This window comes from Chaetura pelagica, unplaced genomic scaffold (assembly GCF_000747805.2).
Source record: "Chaetura pelagica isolate M959 unplaced genomic scaffold, ChaPel_1.0 scaffold90, whole genome shotgun sequence".
NCBI lineage: Eukaryota > Metazoa > Chordata > Aves > Apodiformes > Apodidae > Chaetura > Chaetura pelagica.
This window is the reverse complement of record NW_009953496.1, coordinates 14,406,680-14,427,386: the sequence shown is the minus strand read 5'-3', so window position 1 is coordinate 14,427,386 and position 20,707 is coordinate 14,406,680. Positions and strand designations below refer to the sequence as shown.

Genomic DNA, 20,707 nt, shown 5'->3' with positions numbered 1-20,707 from the left:
CTTGTAAAAAGTCTCTCTCCAGCTTTTCTGTGGGCCTCCTTCAAGTACTGAAAAGCCACTATAAGGTCTCCCTGAAGTCTTCTTTTCTCCAGGCTGAACAACCTCAGCTCTCTCAGCCTGTCTTCAGAGGGCTCCAGCCTTCTGATCATCGAACTGTTGTTTTCAATGGGGCTACTTGCAAAGATAGGGGTGAGTCAGTGTCAACAGAAGTCTGGTGAAATCTAGCCAAAAGCCATGATAACAAGTTTGGCAATGTAAAGAACGCAAAAAATTCTTCCCCCAAATTTCTGTAATAAAAAGATAACCTTTGAAGAGTTATTAGGTATTTTATTATTGAAAACAGGTTAGAGAATGGACACTAACTTGCAACATCTAACAGCAAGCATTAGACACTGTAGGACTTCATGCCATGGTCTTCAAATGAGACCACAAAGAAAGCTTTAACTACTTAACAGAGATGGACTTGCCCTGTGCAGTATATACATCCACTATGCCTGAAAAGAGCTGCCCTCTACAATCCTCTTCCCTGAAGCTTCAAGTACTCTTACAAATATCCTTGTTCCAGCCTTGGGAGTAAGGCATAGATCTTGAATTCCATTCAGTAATTGTCATCTGAGCCTATTTTCTCTGCACCATGCATATTTTATAAGCTTTTAAGAAGTCAAGATAAAAAGGATGCAAAAAGAATGTCAAAACAAATAAACTAACCTGACATTTGAAATTCTGACACAGAGAAAAACCAAAGGGGAATCATTTTAGGCTCATTTATTAAAGACCACATTCTTAGCACAGGAAAGGAAGCAAAAAAGCAAGTCAATAAATTATGAAAGAGGCCTGCTTCCATTCTCAGACATTCTAGAAAAGACAAATGGCCAAATTAGTAAGAAATGTTGATAGTCAATCAAGAACTAGATCAATAGCCACAGCTAACATAATTTTTTCATGGAGATCCTTACTGGGCCCAAACTGGCATACAGAAAAATAAATTAGCTTCAAAGAAAAGCAATGCTGGAGCCATCAGAAGAGAGTTCTCTGAGAACTGACCACTTGGTTCATGTCTGGACAACAAGTTACAAGATAGAGCAACTTCATCTCTGAAGTGGGGTCTGTAAGGGTTACTTATAATGACTTAAAATAGGACTAGCTTCTCACTGGTTAACAACATGCTGGCTACCAGTTGATCCAGCTGAGAGTTGTCTGACAGAGGGTTGCTCTTGGTTGAGGGGGCAAACTAGTCTGTTAATCAGATGTGTTTCTCGGTTCAGAGCCAAAGACTGTCTGCTTCAGCCCACACATGTTCCCTGACCATTTGACTGCTGCCTATTTTGAGGTGGGTGTGCACGCTTTCTTTTTTTCTCCAGAAAGCACTGAAAAGATCTTGGCTTCACTCCAAAGTTGATACATGGCTAGATTCTTTTTGTACTTTGAAACGTTTCACAAATGATAAAACCATTTCCTTCCCCTTTCTAAGCCACTCTTGCTAATTATCAAGCTCCAAACCAACTTATTTTTCTAAAGTGAAAAAAATCCCTCCCAGCTTTACACATCCTACACATTACAGAGGACAGTGCACTGGGCAGGAGAGAAGGCAGTGTGCTGTAACTGATAATCATTTACGTGACTTTTTTGCATTCCACCTACTGATCAAGGATGATATCTTGGCCACGGGCAAGTTTGCAGGGATTTTTTTCATCAACTCCTTCGTTGCTAAGATTTTACCAGAAGTATTTGTGGCACCCTGCAACAAGCAAGTTTACTGCCAACAACCAGTAATTCATGCAAAATACACAATTCCTTGCTCTGAATTATTATGAAATAGATTCAAGCCTAAAAAAGAAAACAATACTGCCACTTCCTTTAGCAGGAGAGGAGGTTAAAGTTTAAATTGGTATTTGCTACTATGTAAACTTGGAGAGGGAAGATTCTGCTTTTCTGTAACAATTCCTCCTTAGCCAAGATATACTTGAGTATAATACTAAAAACTTATTTTACCTGCTCATTTCCCAGTGTTCCACTCAGCACCACAGCTTTAAATTCACCAGTTTTTCCTGGTTTAAAGTAATTCTTACAACTGAAACAGAAGTAATTTTAGCCCATTTACATCCAGGCGTTTACAAAGCCTGTAGAAAACTCCCTGATTTGGAAGGTGGTGCATAAATAGACACACATAGACATAAATACAAGAGAAGTATGTGTGCTAAGTGCTTGGGTGGGGCCAAGGAGGAGAACGCGCTCCCACCTCTGGCAACAGGCAGCTTTGCTAGGGCACGGAACCAGCAGCTGCAGCTCTTTCCCAGCACAGCCAGCACAGCAGCAGCTGCTTTAATGGGCACTGGCACTGTTGCTCCCCTGGGATCACTGTCTATCCAGTTCCTCTAAATTTTCAGTTTCCAAGGGCCCTGCAAGCATATCAAATATTGTAATCCTGAACTGATCACAACCTACATTCTTCCCTTCAAATAATTACTAAGGGATACATTTATTTACTGTGGTGATTTGTTACTTGTACACCTTTTCCAGCAGCTTTTGCTGTGGTTTCTGGTTGGCGGCTGGTCACCCATGGTGTTCCCTAGGGCTCAGTTTGGGGGCCAGATCTGTTTAAAATCTTTATCACTGATCTGGACGAAGGGATCGAGTGCACCCTCAGGAAGTTTGCAGATGACACCAAGTTGGATGGGAGTGATCTGCCTGAGGGTAGGAAGGCTCTGCAGAGGGACCTGGACAGGCTGGATTGATGGCTCTAGGGCAACTGTATGCAATTCAATAAGGCCAAGTGTTGGGTCCCACACTTGGGCCACAACAACCCCATGTAACACTACAGGATAGGGGAAAGTGGCTGGAAAGCTGCCAAGGAAAGAAAGACCTAGGGGCGCTGATTGACAGCTGGCTGAATATGAGCCAGCAGTGTGCCTAGATGGCCAAGAAGGCCAGTGGCATGCTGGCTTTTATCAGGAATGGTGTGGCCAGCAAGAAGTGATTATCCCCCTGTACTCACCACTGGTGAGGCTGCACTGTGACTATGTGTTCAGTTTTGGGCACCTCACTACAAGAAGGTCACCGAGATGCTGGAGTGCGTCCAAAGAAAGTCAATGAAGCTGTAGAAGCATCTAGAGCACAAGTCTCATGAGGAACATCTGAGGGAACTGGGGTTGTTTAGTCTGGAGAAAAGGAGGTTATGGAGACCTTATCACTCTCTACGACTACCTGAAAGGAGATTGTGATAAGGTGGGGGTTGGTCTCTTCTGCAAAGTAACAAGCAATAGAGCAAGAGGAAGTGGCCTCAAGTTGTGTCAGGGGAGGTTTAGAATGGATATTTGGAAAAATTTCTTCACTGAAAAGGCTGTCAAACACTGGAACAGGCTGCCCAGGGAAGTGGTTGTTACCACCCTTGGTGGTATTTAAAAGACATGTACTTGTGATGCTTAAGAACATGATTTAGCACTGGACTTGGCAGAGTGAGATTAATGGTTGGACTTGATGATCTTAAAGGTCTTTTCCAACCAAAACGATTCTGTGACTGTTAAAATATATACTCCTGAGTATCTCTTTCACTGCAAAAGTAACTAATCTTGACAAGATCTGTCTGGAGTATGTTTATAGTAATGACCTTTTCCCCACATGGTCCAAAACCACAACACATCAATGTAAACTGCTTTGAAAAAAGACATATTGACATGAAGTGAGAACCGATACATCAGCGAAATTCAAGGTCCTCAGAAAGATTACCACGTTCTTAAGTCAGAGTAGGTGTTACACAAAATGGAAGCTCACAAATGCTAACATGTCAGAACCACCACCAAAACTGAGAAAGCCTATTTTCCTGACTATCATTTCAGCATTACTAATGGGTAACACAAAATTAATGATAAGTTTGAAGAACATGCCAGATTTGCAGACTACTCTGAAAGGCTGGTAGATAGCAAATTTAACTTGCAATTTGAAATCTGGTCTTTGAGGCTGAGCACATTTGTATCGCTTCCTCCCACTGAGCCATCTGTGTACATCCAGGCAGCATACTAAAACATCAAGTGTTAAGAAGAGAAGAGATTTGGAAAAGATTCAATAATCATCTTGAGCCTAAAAATCACCTGGGATTTGGGGGGAGAAGTTATACATGTGGGAGGTAACTTTTAAAGTTGCTGTGTCTGAGGAAGACATAACAAACTGGTACTTGTCTAGAATTATGCATTCAGAACAAATAATTAAAAAAATAAAATAGGCCCTTTCCACAACATTTAAGTCTACATTTAAACCTAAGGAGCTTGTACAGTGTTCTGGAAAGAAAAACATCATGATACCAGATTAATTCTTCATGAGTTCATAATAAACTGGACAGATTTAATGAGACTGTTAACCTATTTAGGTGAAACTATGGCAATGTAACAGTGATATATTTAAAACTACTTAAGTGCAGTCAGAACTGTTCAACTGTTTTGTTTTGATGTCACTTTGCATGTCCCGGAAATGGTTTACTGATTTTTTTTTCCATCAAGTAGTCACAGGCTGAAAGCATCCCAAGGCTCAGTAAAAGATGTCCACCTTAAGGAAGCAACAAGAATGGAGACTGAGAGACAACATTACATCTGAAGTTAAATAGGTTCCTGGTCTCTGAAGATCTTGAGGATTCATTTAAGAAAAGAAAACCAGAAACCATTAATAAGGCCCAATATTCAGTTTCTGCAGTTGAGGAATTCTTCCCCTATTCTTGGTGCTGGATCCTGCTCCTACAGGTACACTGGTATGCAATACACAGGACAATTGCCTCATAGCTGTGTTAGGGAAGAGATGTTGTCAAACACATGAAAAACATTCTCGCTAATGAGGTCTAATAGAAGCAATTTTTTCAGTGCAAGTAGAAAAGAAATGTTTTCATACATAAGTGATCTGTGAACTATAGATGTCAGTTATCTGGACTTCCGTAAGGCCTTTGACATGGTCCCCTACAATATCCTTCTCTCTAAATTGGAGAGATATGGATTTAATGGATGGATGGTTCAGTGGATGAGGAGTTGGTTTGACAGGCACTTCCAGAGGGTAGCTCAATGTCCAGCTGGAGATGGGTGACACATGGTGTCCTCAGGGGTCTGTACTGGGACAAGTACTGTTTACTATCTTCATCAACTACTTAAGACAGGGGGATCGAGTGCATCCTAAGTGAGTTTGCAAATCACAGAATCACACAGTATCACAGAACAGTAGGGGTTGGAAAGGACCTTTGGGTCACCTAGTCCAAACCCCCTGCCAGAGCACAATCCCCTAGAGCAGATTACACAGAACATATCCAGGCAGGTTTTGAATGCCTCTGGGGATGGAGACTCCACAACCTTCCAGGGCAGCCTGTTTCAGTGCTCTGTTACTCTCAGAGTAGAACATTTTCTCATATTCAGGTTAAATTTCCTGTGTACCCATGTGTGACCATCACCCCTTGCTCTGTCATTAGACACCAACAGGAAGAGTCAGACTCCATCCTCCTGACACCCACCCTTTAGATTTTTATAAGCACTGATGAGATTCCCCCCTCAGCCTCCTTTTCTCTAAGCTAACAGACCCAGCTCTCTTAGCCTGTCCTCAAAGGGCAGATGCTTTGGCCCCTTAATCATCTTGGTGGCCCTGTGCTGGACTCTCTCCAGAAATTCCTTGTTCTTCTTGAACTGGGGAGCCCAGAAGTGCACACAGTACTCCAGGTGAGGCCTCACCAGGGCAGAGTAGAGGGGGAGGATACTCTCCCTAGACCTGCTGGCCACACTCTTTAATGCACTCCAGGATGGCAATGGCTCTCTTGCCTGCAAGGGCACACTGTTGGTTCATGGTCAGCCTGTTGTCCACCATGATTCTCAGGTCTTTTTCCCAGAGCTGCTTGTCAGCAGGTCAACTCCTAACCTGTACTGGTGCATGCGGTTGTTCTTCCCCAGATAGAGTACACTACACTTGCCTTTATTAAACTTCATTAGGTTTCTCCCCACCCAGCTCTCCAACCTATCCAGGTCACACTGGATGGCAGCACAGCTTTCTGGTGTGTCAGACACCCCTCACAGTTTTGTATAATCAGCAAACTTGCTAATGGTACACTCTATCCCTTTGTCCAGGTAATTGATTAATATATTGAACAGGACTGGAACAAGTACTTACCCCCTGGAGGACACCACGCTGTGTGGTGCAGCTAACACAACTGAGGGATGGGATGCCATTCAGACCTTGGATAAGCTCAAAAAAGTGGGCTCATGTGAACCTCATGATGCTGAGAAAGGCCAGGTGCAAAGTCCTGCACCTGGTTTGGCCCAATCCTCAGTATCAATACAGGCTGGAGGTGAAGGGACTGAGAGCAGTGCTGCAAAGAAGTGCTTGAGGATTACTGGTGGATGAAAAGCTAGACATGAGGCAGAAATGTGTGCCTGCAGCCCAGAAAGTCAACCATATCCTGAGCTGCATCACAAGGGAGCTGATTCTGACCCTCTACTCTGCTCTAGTGAGACCCCCACCTGGAGTACTGCATTCAGCTCTTGAGTCCTCAGCACAAGAAAGACATGGACCTGATGGAGCAGGTCCAGCGGAGGGCCATGAAGATGATCAGAGGGCTGTAGCACCTCTCTTATGAAGACAGGTGGAGAGAGTTGGGGTTGTTTGGCCTGGAGAAGAGAAGGCTCTGGGGAGACCTTATGACAGTCTTTCAGTACTTAAAGGGGACCTATAAAGAAGATGAGAACAAATTTTTTAGAAGGGCCTGTTTTAATAGGACAAAGGTTATTGGTTTGAAACTAAAAGAGGCTGGATTTAAACTAGCCATAAGGCAGATATTTTTTTCCAATGAGGGAGCTTAAACACTAGAACAGGTTGCACAGCAAGATGGTAGATGGCCCATTCATGGAAACATTCAAGGTCAGGTTGGACGGGGATCTGACCATCCTGATCTATTTAAACACTTCCCTACTAATTTGACCTTTATAGGTCCCTTTCAACCCAAATCATTCTATGATTCTATTGTTTCAGCAATGGATAAACAGCAAATAGATTATGAATTTTGGGAATACCAGGAACACTGCTACTCACTTATGAGTTGATACTGATGCTCACTGCTATGTATCATTCCCCCTCCTTTTACAAAACCCTTTGCACCAGAACACCTAGCTTTCACTGGAAGGCCAGTGATGATAATCCCCTGCAGCACTTAAACCTTCTCTTCCACAGAACTTGAAAAATCCAAGCACCTCTGATACTTTCTGCCTGGAAATACTGTATACGAGTGTTAAAGCCAGTAACAAAGCAGATGAGATTTTACTTTTAGATGCTGAACTACAAGCTTCCTGCACATTGTGTTATGTATGCAAAGCCCTTGACAGCTCCCCCAGCACCACCCTCTTCCTATTTGTGTCTTTCCACTTGCTCACTCAAGCTGCTCCTGTTTCCATAGACGCCTCAGAGATGCATGTAGGCGGGTTATGTTTTCTCATTTCTCCTTTACAACAGCATTTTAATACCTAGTTGGAATTTCAGTTAAAAAAACCCACAACAAACAACAACAACAACAACAAAAACCATAAAAAACCAACCAGAAACAAACAAAAAAGCCATAGTCTTTTGAATCCAAAATCCTGCTTTAAGACCTAAACAGTTGACCCACAGGTCAATTTAAAGTTCATAAGAGAATAGCAAAATTTCTGCCTTTCCTCTCTTTGTTCTTTCATGTCAAATCCAACTCACCATTCCCATAGTTGCATGCTCCTGAAAAGTCTGACCCACCATAGCTCAGCTGCAGTATACCTGAGAAATACATCATACTTTCACATCCAAACTACACAAGTACTTAATAGAGTGGTATCAGTCTCCAGGTTTGGAAATCAAAGCAAATGATAAGTCATGAATGATGTCAGAAAACGAGAGGTTGGCAGCCACTGATGAAAAGCTGAGCAGCCTCTCATACACAGCTTTACAGCATAACTCTAAGTTAGGTTTAGTAAGCTAGTGCAGAAAGAAGCAGCACAAACATGTATATAGTGTTAATTTATAAGCAATAAATCTCTGAGATTACTAGACCATGAACCAATTCAGGCCTATGGTAAGCAAGCCTTACTACCAATAGTCAGGCTTTATCATTATCATTAGCCAGCACGAATAGCATTATTATAAACATGAAATGACATTATTAAGTCTAATCACACTTTAATCATGTAAGTACCTAAAGGTAATTTTTATGAGCTTAACTATTGAAACTGATAATCTGAGCCTCTATAAATCTTTACTGTATTTATTCTCACCAGCATGCCAGAAGTGAGAGTTCTGCAAGTCCTAATCACAGACAAAAAAACAAGTACCACATGCCACCCAGTACAAACAGAGCAGAGCTGGGAAACAAACCTCCCAAGTCTCAACTCTGTCAAAGTATTTTTAATCTGCTTCACCCTCCCTGTCAGTTATTAATACCTTGGTTTCAACTGGTAATTACAGGAATGCTGAGAACTGTCTTGCTATATGCTCATTGTATCAGACCTGAACACCAAAGAAACAAGTTGCACAAAACCAGCAGTCCAGCCACAGAACTGCTTATTCGCACAGCATAAGCGAAGTGAAGATAAAATCAACAGCTTGCAACTGCAAATACTGAGTACTTACTTGCTTATAGCTAGGTTTCTACTGATTTTACTACAGTGTCACAACATGGATGCAATCTCTAGCAACACAGAAAAAAGAGTTTATAGGAGGTGAATGTCAAAACCCTATAACCACTATAAAGAATATGAAAGGCAAACAGAAGAGTCTCATCCTAAGTGGGTGAGACAAACATGTAACACCTAATTTATTCTATGCCTAATCCAAAAGCTAGAAACATACATCTGCTTACTAAGTGTACTAATGCCATCTGGTTTGCTCAGCTGAACAGGCTGTTTGGAGTTGGACTTACTTAAAACCTCTGGTCTTTTGTTCACACATACTAACAATAGTTTACATACATGAGCATGTTACATCTCCTTTAAATTACATTAGCATTTTCAAAAAATATTAAAATAAGGATTTACATTATCAATCTGTACGTATTTCACAGTGATGAAATTTAGTTCACCTAGCAATTCATGCCACATCATCCTTTTTAAAATCTTACCACCAATACTAGAGTTGATATCAAGTCATGCTTACTCTGGACGTTGTATTATGATTATCCAGCCTTAAAGTGATGATGAAACTGACTTTTTGTTTTCCTTCCTCAATTCTGTATTTGTCATTAAGACAAACCAGCAAAAAAACCCCAACAATCCAGCTTTGATGGCAATGGCTATCACAGCAGCACTACTTCTGTATTTGAGAAGAGCAGTCTTTTCACTGAGCAAGACACAATTACATCCTGTAGTCTATCAAACACCCCTACCTGTTTCCCTGGCAACACTTGGAGGCCTACACAAAGCGTATGCATCAAGCAGAAGGAAACTCAGGAAAGAGGAATCACACCCACACTTCAGTCTAGTCACTACTTCATTTGACAATAAACAAAATCCACAATCAAAACCACAGGCAAGTGGGAATGGAGTACAACTGTATCCCTGGAAGTCTAACAGCAACAGGAGAGAAATTATGGTTTAGTAGTGCTGAGGTTTGATCTCAGTTATGAACCATAAACCTGTGCAACAAAAAATAACATTAAAACACAGCCACAGACATAAACATAGGATCCCTACCTAAATTTCAGTATATTTTACTGTTATCTTCTATACTCATCCCTGCATGCTCTATAGTAAAAATAGGTCTTGCTCATTTTCCTCTTTCAGCCTTTAGCCATATGGCTCAAATTAAAAGGTTCTTTGCTTAAGTAATAGGCTATGCTGTGTATGGCTTCTAATCAACATGATCAGCAGCAGAGCACTGCTGACAGACACTGGTTTCCCACCCAGAAGTGGGAGGATGCTTAGCTATTACCCTTTGCTTCTTTGGAGATTCTATAGCCTTGTCTTCTTAAATTAAATCACTGTGAAAAAGTTGTACAGCCCAACCTTTTTATTCCTGGGAATCAGAGGACAGATAACTGAGGGTGGTCACTGTCACTGCAACACCAAACAGCCATTCATCTTGAAACAGAAACCACATTTGATGACCTGTCAGCTGTTTGCAGTAAGTGCTGCAAATTCATAAAGCCTGTGCCAGGAGTCTGAGGAACTGAAACTCTGGCGACTATATTTGACTTTTGCTCCTATATTCCCCTTTAAAGAGCAGTAAAAACATGTATTTTCAGTGATTTGATGTATAGATGGATGACTTGCAAGTGAAGGTCAACTGCTAATACTTCTGGAGATGAATATAGTACATTTTCACAAGTTACAAATTTGCCTTTACTATACTGTCTGTATTTTTGGAAGGCATATTTATAATATGTCATATTAATATGGCATACTAAAACCAAAGTTGTATTAACTGCTCTTTCACCCACATTGAATTATAGAATAGTTTGGGTTGGAGGGAACCTTTAAAGGTCATCAACCCCCTTGCAGTGAGCACGGATATCTTCAACTAGATCAGGTTGCTCAGAGCACCATCAAACATTTCCAGGGATGGGGTATCCACCACCTTGCTGGGCAACCTGTTCTAGTGCTTCATCACACTCACTGTAAAAAATTTCTTCCTTATAGCTAGTCTAAATCTCTCCTCCTTCATTTTAAAACCATTACCCCTTGTCCTGTTGGTGCAGGCCCTACTGAGAAGTGTCCCATCTCACCTATCCTCTTTTTTTCATCAGAAGTGTACAGATAACATTTTACTGTCTTGGTGCCCTCTTTCCATAAATGAAACCCAACTTAACTCCCTTTTTGATTAAATTATTATAATTCACTAGGATACAGCTATGCAGTAAACTTCCTCAAAAGCGAATGGAAAAAAATAATTTCCAGTAAAGCAAAAAACAAGGAAATAGCCAATAGATAAATCCCTTGAACTACTAAAGATCATTCATGATGAAGTAGCATATATTAGCAAAAAAGGCAATATTACAACAAATTTAGATGTTTATAGCATCTAAAAGAACAAATAAAGACAGAAAATTCACAAAAAACAGCTAGTGATAACCTTGTACTTGAGTAGTCTCTGATTACTCCTTCAATTCCACTATGTGATAACATGATTAGCAAACATAACAATTTACCTGTTAGTACGTTTAAGTGATCATTGGCCTTCACTAGACCCCCTTCAAACACATTAGATGCCTGAGGCCCCTTAAGTGTTTAGGATCCCTACCTAAATTTCAGCATATCTCATACATTGGGAAACTGAGGTACAGAAGTAACAAAGCTCACCCATGAACAGACAAGTAAACCCATGACAGAGCAAATACTAAAATGCAGGGGCCCTTAAACTTAAGCTTCATTTCCCTGTGTCTCTAATAAACGAGTTAACTAGCTACCTCTGAAAAAAAACAAAAGAGAAAAAGAATGGGAAAACCAAACCAATATGCCATATGTGAAGGCTGAATCCAGTATTTCAGTAGTACACAGAGGAGGTGAAATCAATACCTGTATCAACACAACTGTATGGAAGAAGAGAATTCACTAGTTAACTTCACATAAGACACGCAATTAAGCAAAGTGTCTCCTTTGGAGCTTTTCAACCATTTGGGGTCAGCCCATAACATAAAATGCTTGTGCTGAAGTATTTTTCTTGAATCACAATTCTTGTTTCTTCCATTTAGCAACCTCATCTACCATTAATTTTCATACTTTACCATAAAAACATGTTGAATACTCCCATAACCACCTAAATGCTTCAAATACCTCCTGCTAGACTCCATTACATGACACAATTCTTCTAGCACAAGCAAATCAAAACCAAGATTATACAACTTCCTCTTTGTGCCATATATTCCTTTTTTCCTACACTAATAACACTTTTTCATGCTATGAATGTGTCTGTGCATCTGTGTATGGATCAGATGGGAAGGAAGAACAACAATTGCTTACCAGAAGTAGTATGTGGATTTTACTAAAGAAGAACTTTATCTTGCATCTTTCTGCAAAAGTTTCTACAGAATAAAACAACACATCAGGCCTCTTTGGCACACAGTGTTAAGGCAACTACTTCCACAGGAACCATCCAGCTGGGATACCAGAGACTTATACTCACAGACTTTTGAGCAAGACTAACTAAAATACATGAAATAGGACCTTGTTTGATTTGCTCAGAGAAACGCAATCTGATAAACGTGCTATTTTTTTTCTGAGGACTGACAACGTGAAATGGTTTTCACAAATACAAGCTATAATTGCACTCCACTAGGAAACATTATTATTATTATGGTTACTAGAACCATACAAATAAAGAACTCTGTCAAACAGCTGAGACTTTGATCCTTCTCCATGTTCATAACTAAAAGACCTCATAGTCTACTCATGGTGTTAGGGGAATAATGCAAAAGCATATGAAGGACAGGAACAACATCCCAGTATACACTCTAGGAAAATGTTTCTGCTTTCCCCTCTGCCCCCTCAGGCCACAGTTTCTTTGGCCAAGAGAAAAAGAGCTTAAAAAAAAAGACATGAACTCAACTCGTAAACGTGTTCTCTAGTTTTCAGAGACAAAAGTCTGGTATGCAAAGGAGAACTAGGTAGAAAACTGCATACTGATGATTTTGTCAAGTGAAAACCAAGTTCACACAGTCCTTGCTTTCCTTAGAACAGTACTAAAGCATGTCCGTGATTTACACTTACTCATAAAACCTTTCAACCTTTCAGCAGTTGCATATCATAGCCTGTATGAATTAAATTCAAATTCAGCTATTAATTCTCTCTAGCATTCAAAGTAAAGTTTGCATCTTTAAACTATACTGTGCTTTCTTGCAGCACTGTAGAGAAGTGAAAGCACCAATTGTATTTAGCCAGTAATAAATAGTGAGATACACTTATAAAAACTGCTTCCTCATAAAACGGATTTTGGCAGAGAAAAAAGTGCCACGATAAAAGAATAACCATTAATCCTCACAAGGACACAACCACAATACATCAAGAAGACTTGCTAATCACAGTAGTAATGTGAAAATATGAATCTGATAGGTTCATATTACTGATTGTGGTGTGCTACAGATACAAAACCTTTCTCATCCCTCCCAAAAGGGGTGACCCCCCTACTACATAATATTTTTACACAGAACCATCATGATTCCGTATCTCCAGTGTCCACACACCGCCAATGAGCTGAAAATAAGGTATGAGACAAGGTTCTACATCATGGAAGCAGCAGTTTGTCTGCAGCATCAAAAATCTTTTCTTGATCATTAGATGTTATTAAAACAATATACTGTGGCACCACTGGAATTCCTTGTTCCTAGTTCCTTGATGTTCTCGGGAAACACAACTTTATGATGACTGTGAATCCATGTAGTTTCAGGCAGAGACTGACAATATTTTGCTGGTAATGCTTTGTCATTTGTAGTAAACAATGAACAGTCTCACCAACAACGTAGAATACTGTGACTAGGATTGTGCCATCATCACTACAAAATGCAGCATCTTTGTCGGTACAAAAATACAAGCAACAGTGAACCATTGCACAAAATCTTACCAGTCCTTTCCCTCTGCAGGAAAGCTGTACTTTCTGCACTTCTGTAATCTTTAGCAGCCAAGAAGACTGGAACTAAGGGGGCAACTCTACAGAATAACACAATTAGGTGCGTATACAAACTTGTCTATACATGCCAATTTGGAAAAGTCTGGATTCAGAGTATCAGCTAGCACAGACACAGCAGCACATGCAAGTAGCTAGGCTATGCTATTCCTCTTCTGTGATTGTTTACATTCAACTTACTTGCATCATTTGGCAGAAACATTTGATTAAAGCTGAGGGAAGATTTATTCATTTGTACAACCAGTGCCCTTGGTATCCTTTTTAATTATCATCTTTAGATCCATCTTATTCAGAGAATTAATACAACGAGAGCTTACCAAGAGAATCATTAGTTCAGCTTATCTTTTACCTATTCAGTATCATTCAACCTGAGGTTGAGACTGTAACTGATGTAAAAAGTAAAGTCATTTTATTGTGGTACTGTCACCAAACAACATGAAGCCACAAAGCCTCAGAGCCAAGAGGTTCAAGTAAGTTCTATAGGACCATCTGGGTGAGAGGCTTTTCTTTCTCTAATGCTCCACTTCCCTATCTGATCTTTGAACAAGGATTTGGTCTAATCTGCTGTGAAGCTGAAGCACAAAGTCACAGTAGGAATATTCAACAAGCTGTTCCCACACTCACTTCTGAGAGGGACCCCCATTTTTAACCTTATGTACACTCCTCTTGGGGTCATGAATACAGCAGCTGGTAAATGATAATGTGAGAGCTTTAATCTCATTGTCTAAAAACCCCTTTCATGCTTAAAGCAAGTTACTAAATGAAGTAATCCTTGAAACCAAGATATAAGTACCTATAAAAATTTTCTGTGGCTAATTACAAAGGGAGGAGCAAGAAGACCTGACAGTGCCCATCCCAGACAATACAGGGGTATTAAATGCTGCAGCTGCACCTCAGAACATCCTGAAGTGTAATATTTATGCCTCCTTACAGCACAACTGCGGGGAATTTCATGAGCAATATTAAATAAATGTAGTGTGAAATAATGCCCAGAACTAGCATTGAAATCAATGTAAATTATAGTCAATTTAGAAGGATCATAATCTAGATATATTAAATGTACTTTAAAATACAATATTTAGGCAAAATACAGGATATAAAAATAACTCATTAGATATGAAAGGCTAGCTAGAGTAAACTCTTGAAATCCCCACATCTCTTGAGGGTAGCTGGCAGGCTTGTACGTGGGGTTACCAAGCACAGAAAGAACTTGTAAACTTCATAGCTTGAGGTAATTTTTGGAGAGAAGTTAGAAGGAAATTAACTTTTGGCATATTGTTTCAAAAACATTCATAAAATTAAAATTTAAGTTTTTTTTTCTGAAGCACTTGTTACTGTGACTGAAGGGTGGGATACTGTGGGCTTGAGAGAAGTCACTTCTACCCTGCAATAACCACTTGCATCCAAACTATTACTCCACAGCAATGGGGTAGCTGGTAATTTTTATTGAGAGAAACTTCCTTGCTTTAGCTATGGGATAAAGAACACATGCACACTCAGGTACCATGGGACACCTGGCATACCACATCAAAACAACCTTTTTGCATGCCCGTACACATGCTTTAAAACTCTTTATACATTCATGCATAAAACTCCAAACCAGAACAAATACAAGTAATTCAAGTTGCAAGGCAGGAGACTGGCTATCACCTTCTGGATTCTCAGTTTCCCAAGAAAGAGGTTACGTTACGCTTGTATTACACAAGTCTTCATTGACAAAATGCTTTCCTTTGTTTTCAGTAGTCCACTGAAATTCAAATAGAGACTTTGACCTGTAAAAGTAAATAACTGTCACTTACTTGGCTTAGAGTTAATGACGAGATTTTCAGCAGACTGCTGGGGTGGAAACCTGCAGTTCTCTCCTTGGCCCTCACCGCTGCCATATTCTATGACTTCCACTTGTCCCAGTGGTACACTCCACTTCAATAAATACCTCTGGCAAGTTGTCATGGTGCCACTGCTTTCATAGGAAGAGCTGGAAGATGCACAAATTATTGCTGTGACAAGCAATTATGCTTCATGGCATCCTATTTATTATTTTAGCTTCTAAAATCTGCTGTTTATCAGTCTGAGTATTGTGCGCAACTTGAAACAAACACATGCACCTGGCTGACACTTCTGAATGACCTTTCCTGTGAATGCAAAGAGCAGCTATTCAGGTGCAGATAATCTTGTGTACAAACAGCACAGGACTGCTAACAGTCCCTACATTTCTATAACAAAACATAAAAAAAACATATTTTAAGATCAGTCTGTGTTTTAAAATCTTAATGCAAGTGCTTAGGATGATATAACGGGTCTATCTTTTCCCAATTCTTTTGGATTGTGCTGTCTTTCTGGTCAGTACCTGAAATAGTGCTCTAAAGAAGTAACTGCTGCATTTAGTGAAGTATGGATGATGGGACCTTTGAATGACTACTGGCAGCAGGAAGGGCAACATGACCTCTCAGGAGCTGACAAGCTAACATTTCTGCTGAGCTCCACAGCCAGGATGTTCTTTACAGAAGACCTTTGCAACTGCTGTGGCTTCAAAGAGCAATTCCACATAAGCTGCTGCAGGAAAAGGAAGCGTGTATCACAACAGGGATTTCAGAGGCAAGAGCACACTGAGGAAACTCACTTGGAATAGCAATGGCATTAATACTCTGTTTCCATTGTTTTTTCATTCCCTTACGCACATTCAAGAACATGGAACAAACATTTATTATAAAGGACAAGAGATGTTAAAAAGAGAAGAAGGTTTACTTCACAGGAAGCATGGCTGAAATATGGAAGTTTGGGAGAAATAAGCAAAATGTATTTATTGAGAACAGTAGCTAAGTGTTTACACCAATTTTCAGATAAGTCAGCTACCTATTCACCTCACAATCATACTTTTCTTTCAATAAGAAGGCAAGTATGAATTAAACCCACAGATGCTGTAGCTTAAGTAGACACTTATAAACTCTTCATCTCATTTAGAAGGAAGAAAACAAGACTAGGTAGGACACAGCTGTTCTGTCACTAGGGATAGTATCCACTCTGTTCAACTCCTGCTATTTAAAAGTTAGGACCCTGGCTCAAACCATCATCTAGACTACATGTGAAGAAAGACCTTTCTGAGGATTATGTACCCTGTAGAAAGACGTGTATTTTACCATCTACACAAAACTGGTCTGGAACCAATGGTTCCCACATTCCCAGGATGTTTGTTTCTGTACAGGTTGGACAAAAGGTGGTTAAGAAAAGTGAGCTGACACATACTGAGCATATCTGTACATGTAAAGCATCTGAAGAAGTCTACAGCTTCACAGGACATCTGCAGGCATGCACCCTGAAAACCACTGCTATAACAGAAGCTTAGCTTAGGTATGATGCCTAACTTCTATACAGCTAAAATGAAGAGAAATAAAGCTTATCCTGCATGAGCCAATCACGCAAGCAGTACATTCTATAGCATGTGCTGATTTTGAACAAGAACTTCCAGGCTGGATACAGGTGTCATATGTGAAATCTGGCAGATAATTTCCTTCAGTTCTTAACTATATATTTGCATAACAAAGGTAGCTCCTTCTGTAGAAAAAAATCCAGGAGCAGTCAATGAAATAATGGAGGAATCCTAAACCCACACACACAGCTTCTAGGTGAACCCCATCTGCAACTGAACACCCTGAGGTAATCAGGTATTAAAGCTAAAAGTGCGTTCAACTACTCTAAAAGCCCACTGTTACATAAATGTACAGATGGAAATCAAACCTTAACTGCTAAAGAAAACCATAATTAAACTTCTTCAGAGTTAGCAAACCCCCATGATATATGCATACCCTATTACCATCCCAAAGGAAGTTTCTCAGAACCAGTTAATATCCATGGCAACAACAGTGCTGTGATAACTAGAACTGTTGACTTCATAAGCAACCCAGAGATTCAGCATAATCATGAGCTTTTCACATGGAAAAAGAAAACAGACTGCACATGGCCACTTCAGAGACAACTACAGAAAATCCAAGACAATGATGGCATGAAAGAAGATAAAATACAGTTAAAGGCAATTTTCTTGCAAACAACCATGGGAAAATACGCAAGTGTTACTGAAGGACTGAAGAATTTGTAAAGGAAAAGAATCACCGCCTAATTGACATAAGCTTGTTAATTTTCTGAAGTGCTGTTACACCATGGCACTTCTCACTCACTAATAGGAGACCAAGCATTCACACGGCTACAAGAATATGTACTGTGTTCATACTTCAGTATGAAACTCAGATATCAACTCATATTATACTTAAGAAAAGCTTTTCTTGGAAGATTTTAATGGTCCCCATTTTCTCTGTCAGAATGTAACATCACATAAAGCAATTTATGACACAAGCAACATCTGAAGATGTGTGACCTTGGCATACACAGACGTATAGTAACAGTGATACTTACAGTGAACCAAACCACTGAAGGCATGATGAAAAAATGCTTTCTTCAAAGCACCTCAGATTTAATCCTTCAATGTTTGATCTCAGAGAGAAAAATCCTTCCTCTGCTGAACTTTTTTTGTGTGTTCCAGGTTTTTCCCAACTACATACATTAGTTTTGTGGTTTGGTTTTTGTTCTGGTGGGTTTTTTCTAATTCGCGGCTTGTGTCAAGTTACAGATTTGTGTGTTTGACAGAATAAATTTAAGGGAGAATAAAAAGTCATAAATTGGCATGCCTGCACTCCACTGAAGACTAATGTACAGCAATAACTAGACACTGAAGAGCATCTTTCTCTACAATCTCCAACTCTCATGTTTTTCTTACAAATTTACAACTTCCAAACATCAGCAGACAATTTAGAGGACTGTAAGAATGCTAGCTATCAATTTATTATGACTACTGCCAGAAATCATCAGCCATGGTAAAAATAAAAATGTTCAGGAAATGTTACTTATTCCAGTTGAAGCTTGAATAATCATTTAAATATATGAAGCAAATCTTACCGAACATTTACTGTTGCACACATCAGCACATCATTTAACATGAAAATTCGTCGTTCTTTGGTTTTTATAATTTCTCCTTTATCATTGTAAACTGTCTCAACCATATCATCAGTCCGTATGAGGTATCTGTTTTCACTGCTGAGTAGCTAGGTTTTAAAAACAATCAACATAGTACATTATACATGGTATAACCAACATCTGGGGGGGGGAGGCACGTGGGAAGAAAAGAATACAACATGTTATCATTTGCCATCCTCGTACAAGTGTTTGCAGGTGGATTTGATAGGTGAGTTAAACCTCTCTAGTGATTTGCTTTTCATTTACAGGAACAGTAACTTCTGCTGCCAGCAATACAACCTACAGGGGGTCTTGATCTTAACATGGAATATATTTGCTCTGAAAATCTTTAAAGGTCCCCTAGTGAAAAATATCATCACTTTCAAGATTTCTATTGCTTCCTTCCCTTATCCCTTCTTTCACATCCTACTGAGGTGCTATGCATGGTCCCAGCCATCTCAAAGCAGGAGGAAGAACAGTTCTCCTACCTGCTCTGTCTGGGCTCACAGAAGCAGCTGAGGAGTGTGGCTGGCAGGTTGCCACAGGTTGCCGAGAAGGTAACACACACAGAAGATGTATGGCATGCAAATTGCTCCTGTCATTTGCCTTCAAGGTCTGAGGATCAGCACTGTGTGCAAGCATGAACTGATTCTCACAGGTCAACTACACCGCAGTGGCCAAGAGAACAAAATGATCTGTAACTCACCCGTTTCCCATCCATCCACCTCCTTCACTGCCTGTTTCACCCTGACTGGCCTTATTCCAAAGCTATTAAGCCACAAGGCACACAGGGCCTTATGTGATTTGGAGTAACTATCCACATATCTCAATTTGTCCCCCAGGTGCAGAAGATACAATATTGGATCATTTATATAGAATAACAAAAGGAAACCTGCAACATCTCTTAAAAAGCACTGTGTCTTGAACTCCTTCAACCATTTGTAGATGATTAGCAGCCACTTCAAGAAGCAGGGTTATGAAAACTAGAAAGTTTCTGAATACATCTTTCAATACACTTAAAATGGAAATACTGCTTCAGTATGACAATAAATTCAGTATCTCATTTTTTACAAATAGCCTAAACCAAGTGCATTCTGGTTGACTACTTTCTTTCCTCAAAACTATGTTTTTATGAATCACAAATACTCCTTCCACTCCTTCAGCATGTTCCCATAATTCCACCCCAGAATGAGTGCAATATAATAATTTGTAACCTCATGAAAGCAGTAATTGAAGAATATATACCCCATTTCATGGGAAAGGAAGAAACATGCATAATGAAAATAAGACAAGCATACATACATCCCCAGTATGGATAGCTACTGACAAACTCAAATGAAGAAGTTGTTAACTGCCTTTAAAAAACTTTAATTCTTTAAAGGCATTTCTATTGAATGATCAGAACACATGGATGAGATAGACTGAAATGTTTCTAAAAACAAGGAAGATGTTGGACACATGCAACAGTGTATTTTGAACTGCTCCATAGTCAGAAGTGCTGCAGTATAAGGAACTGGTTCCCTCCTTTATACAGGAGCAATTCCTCGGTTCCTGGCTAAATTCAAAATTCAGAAGACATGCATGAGGCTTTATCAAAGGAGCAAGAAACAGCTTTATCTACAGACTGCCCAAGATCACTAATACTGCTGCTGCTATTTCAGCATGTTGCCTGCTCCAGCACACAGTGATTTAACCAATTAGCCTATTCAGTCCTGGAGGAAGATCATATCTCACACCCGCAGCTAGATGCCCATGTTGTTGGGCACTACAGGAGAACCTCAGGTTCTTCAGTGTCTAAAGTGTTCTAAAGCTTGCTCACAGCCCAAAACTAATAATATACTAACTCTCCCATGACACATTATTACTCCCTAACCTTGTTCAGATAACGTTCGTTCATTGCTTTTGCTATTTGCTTTATTTCACAGCGCTGATCTGCATCCCTTTTCCTTTCATTTAACTTCTCTGCCAATGTTTCAAGTTCTGTAAGAGCCATCTGTAGAGGTAACCTGTCAGGATGTCCTTTAGTAGTGTTCTTCAACATATCCTAAGGGAAGTGATAAGACAAAGAAAAACAAAAACAAACAAACAAACAATTTAATTTCAAAGTCAAGTT

General features: G+C 39.9%; 1 protein-coding gene across 1 annotated transcript in view; it reads right to left on the bottom strand.

Annotated features, from left to right (window-relative positions):
* The window catches only part of ARHGEF10 (Rho guanine nucleotide exchange factor (GEF) 10), a 101,883-nt gene that overhangs the window by 40,598 nt on the left and 40,578 nt on the right, over positions 1 to 20,707 (bottom strand). Inside the window, exons 15-17 of the mRNA XM_009999259.1 lie at positions 20,468 to 20,638; positions 18,538 to 18,683; positions 15,390 to 15,565 (exon numbers count right to left, since the gene is read on the bottom strand). Coding sequence (XP_009997561.1) covers positions 15,390 to 15,565; positions 18,538 to 18,683; positions 20,468 to 20,638 — 493 coding nt within the window. The remainder of the gene's footprint in view (positions 1 to 15,389; positions 15,566 to 18,537; positions 18,684 to 20,467; positions 20,639 to 20,707) is intronic.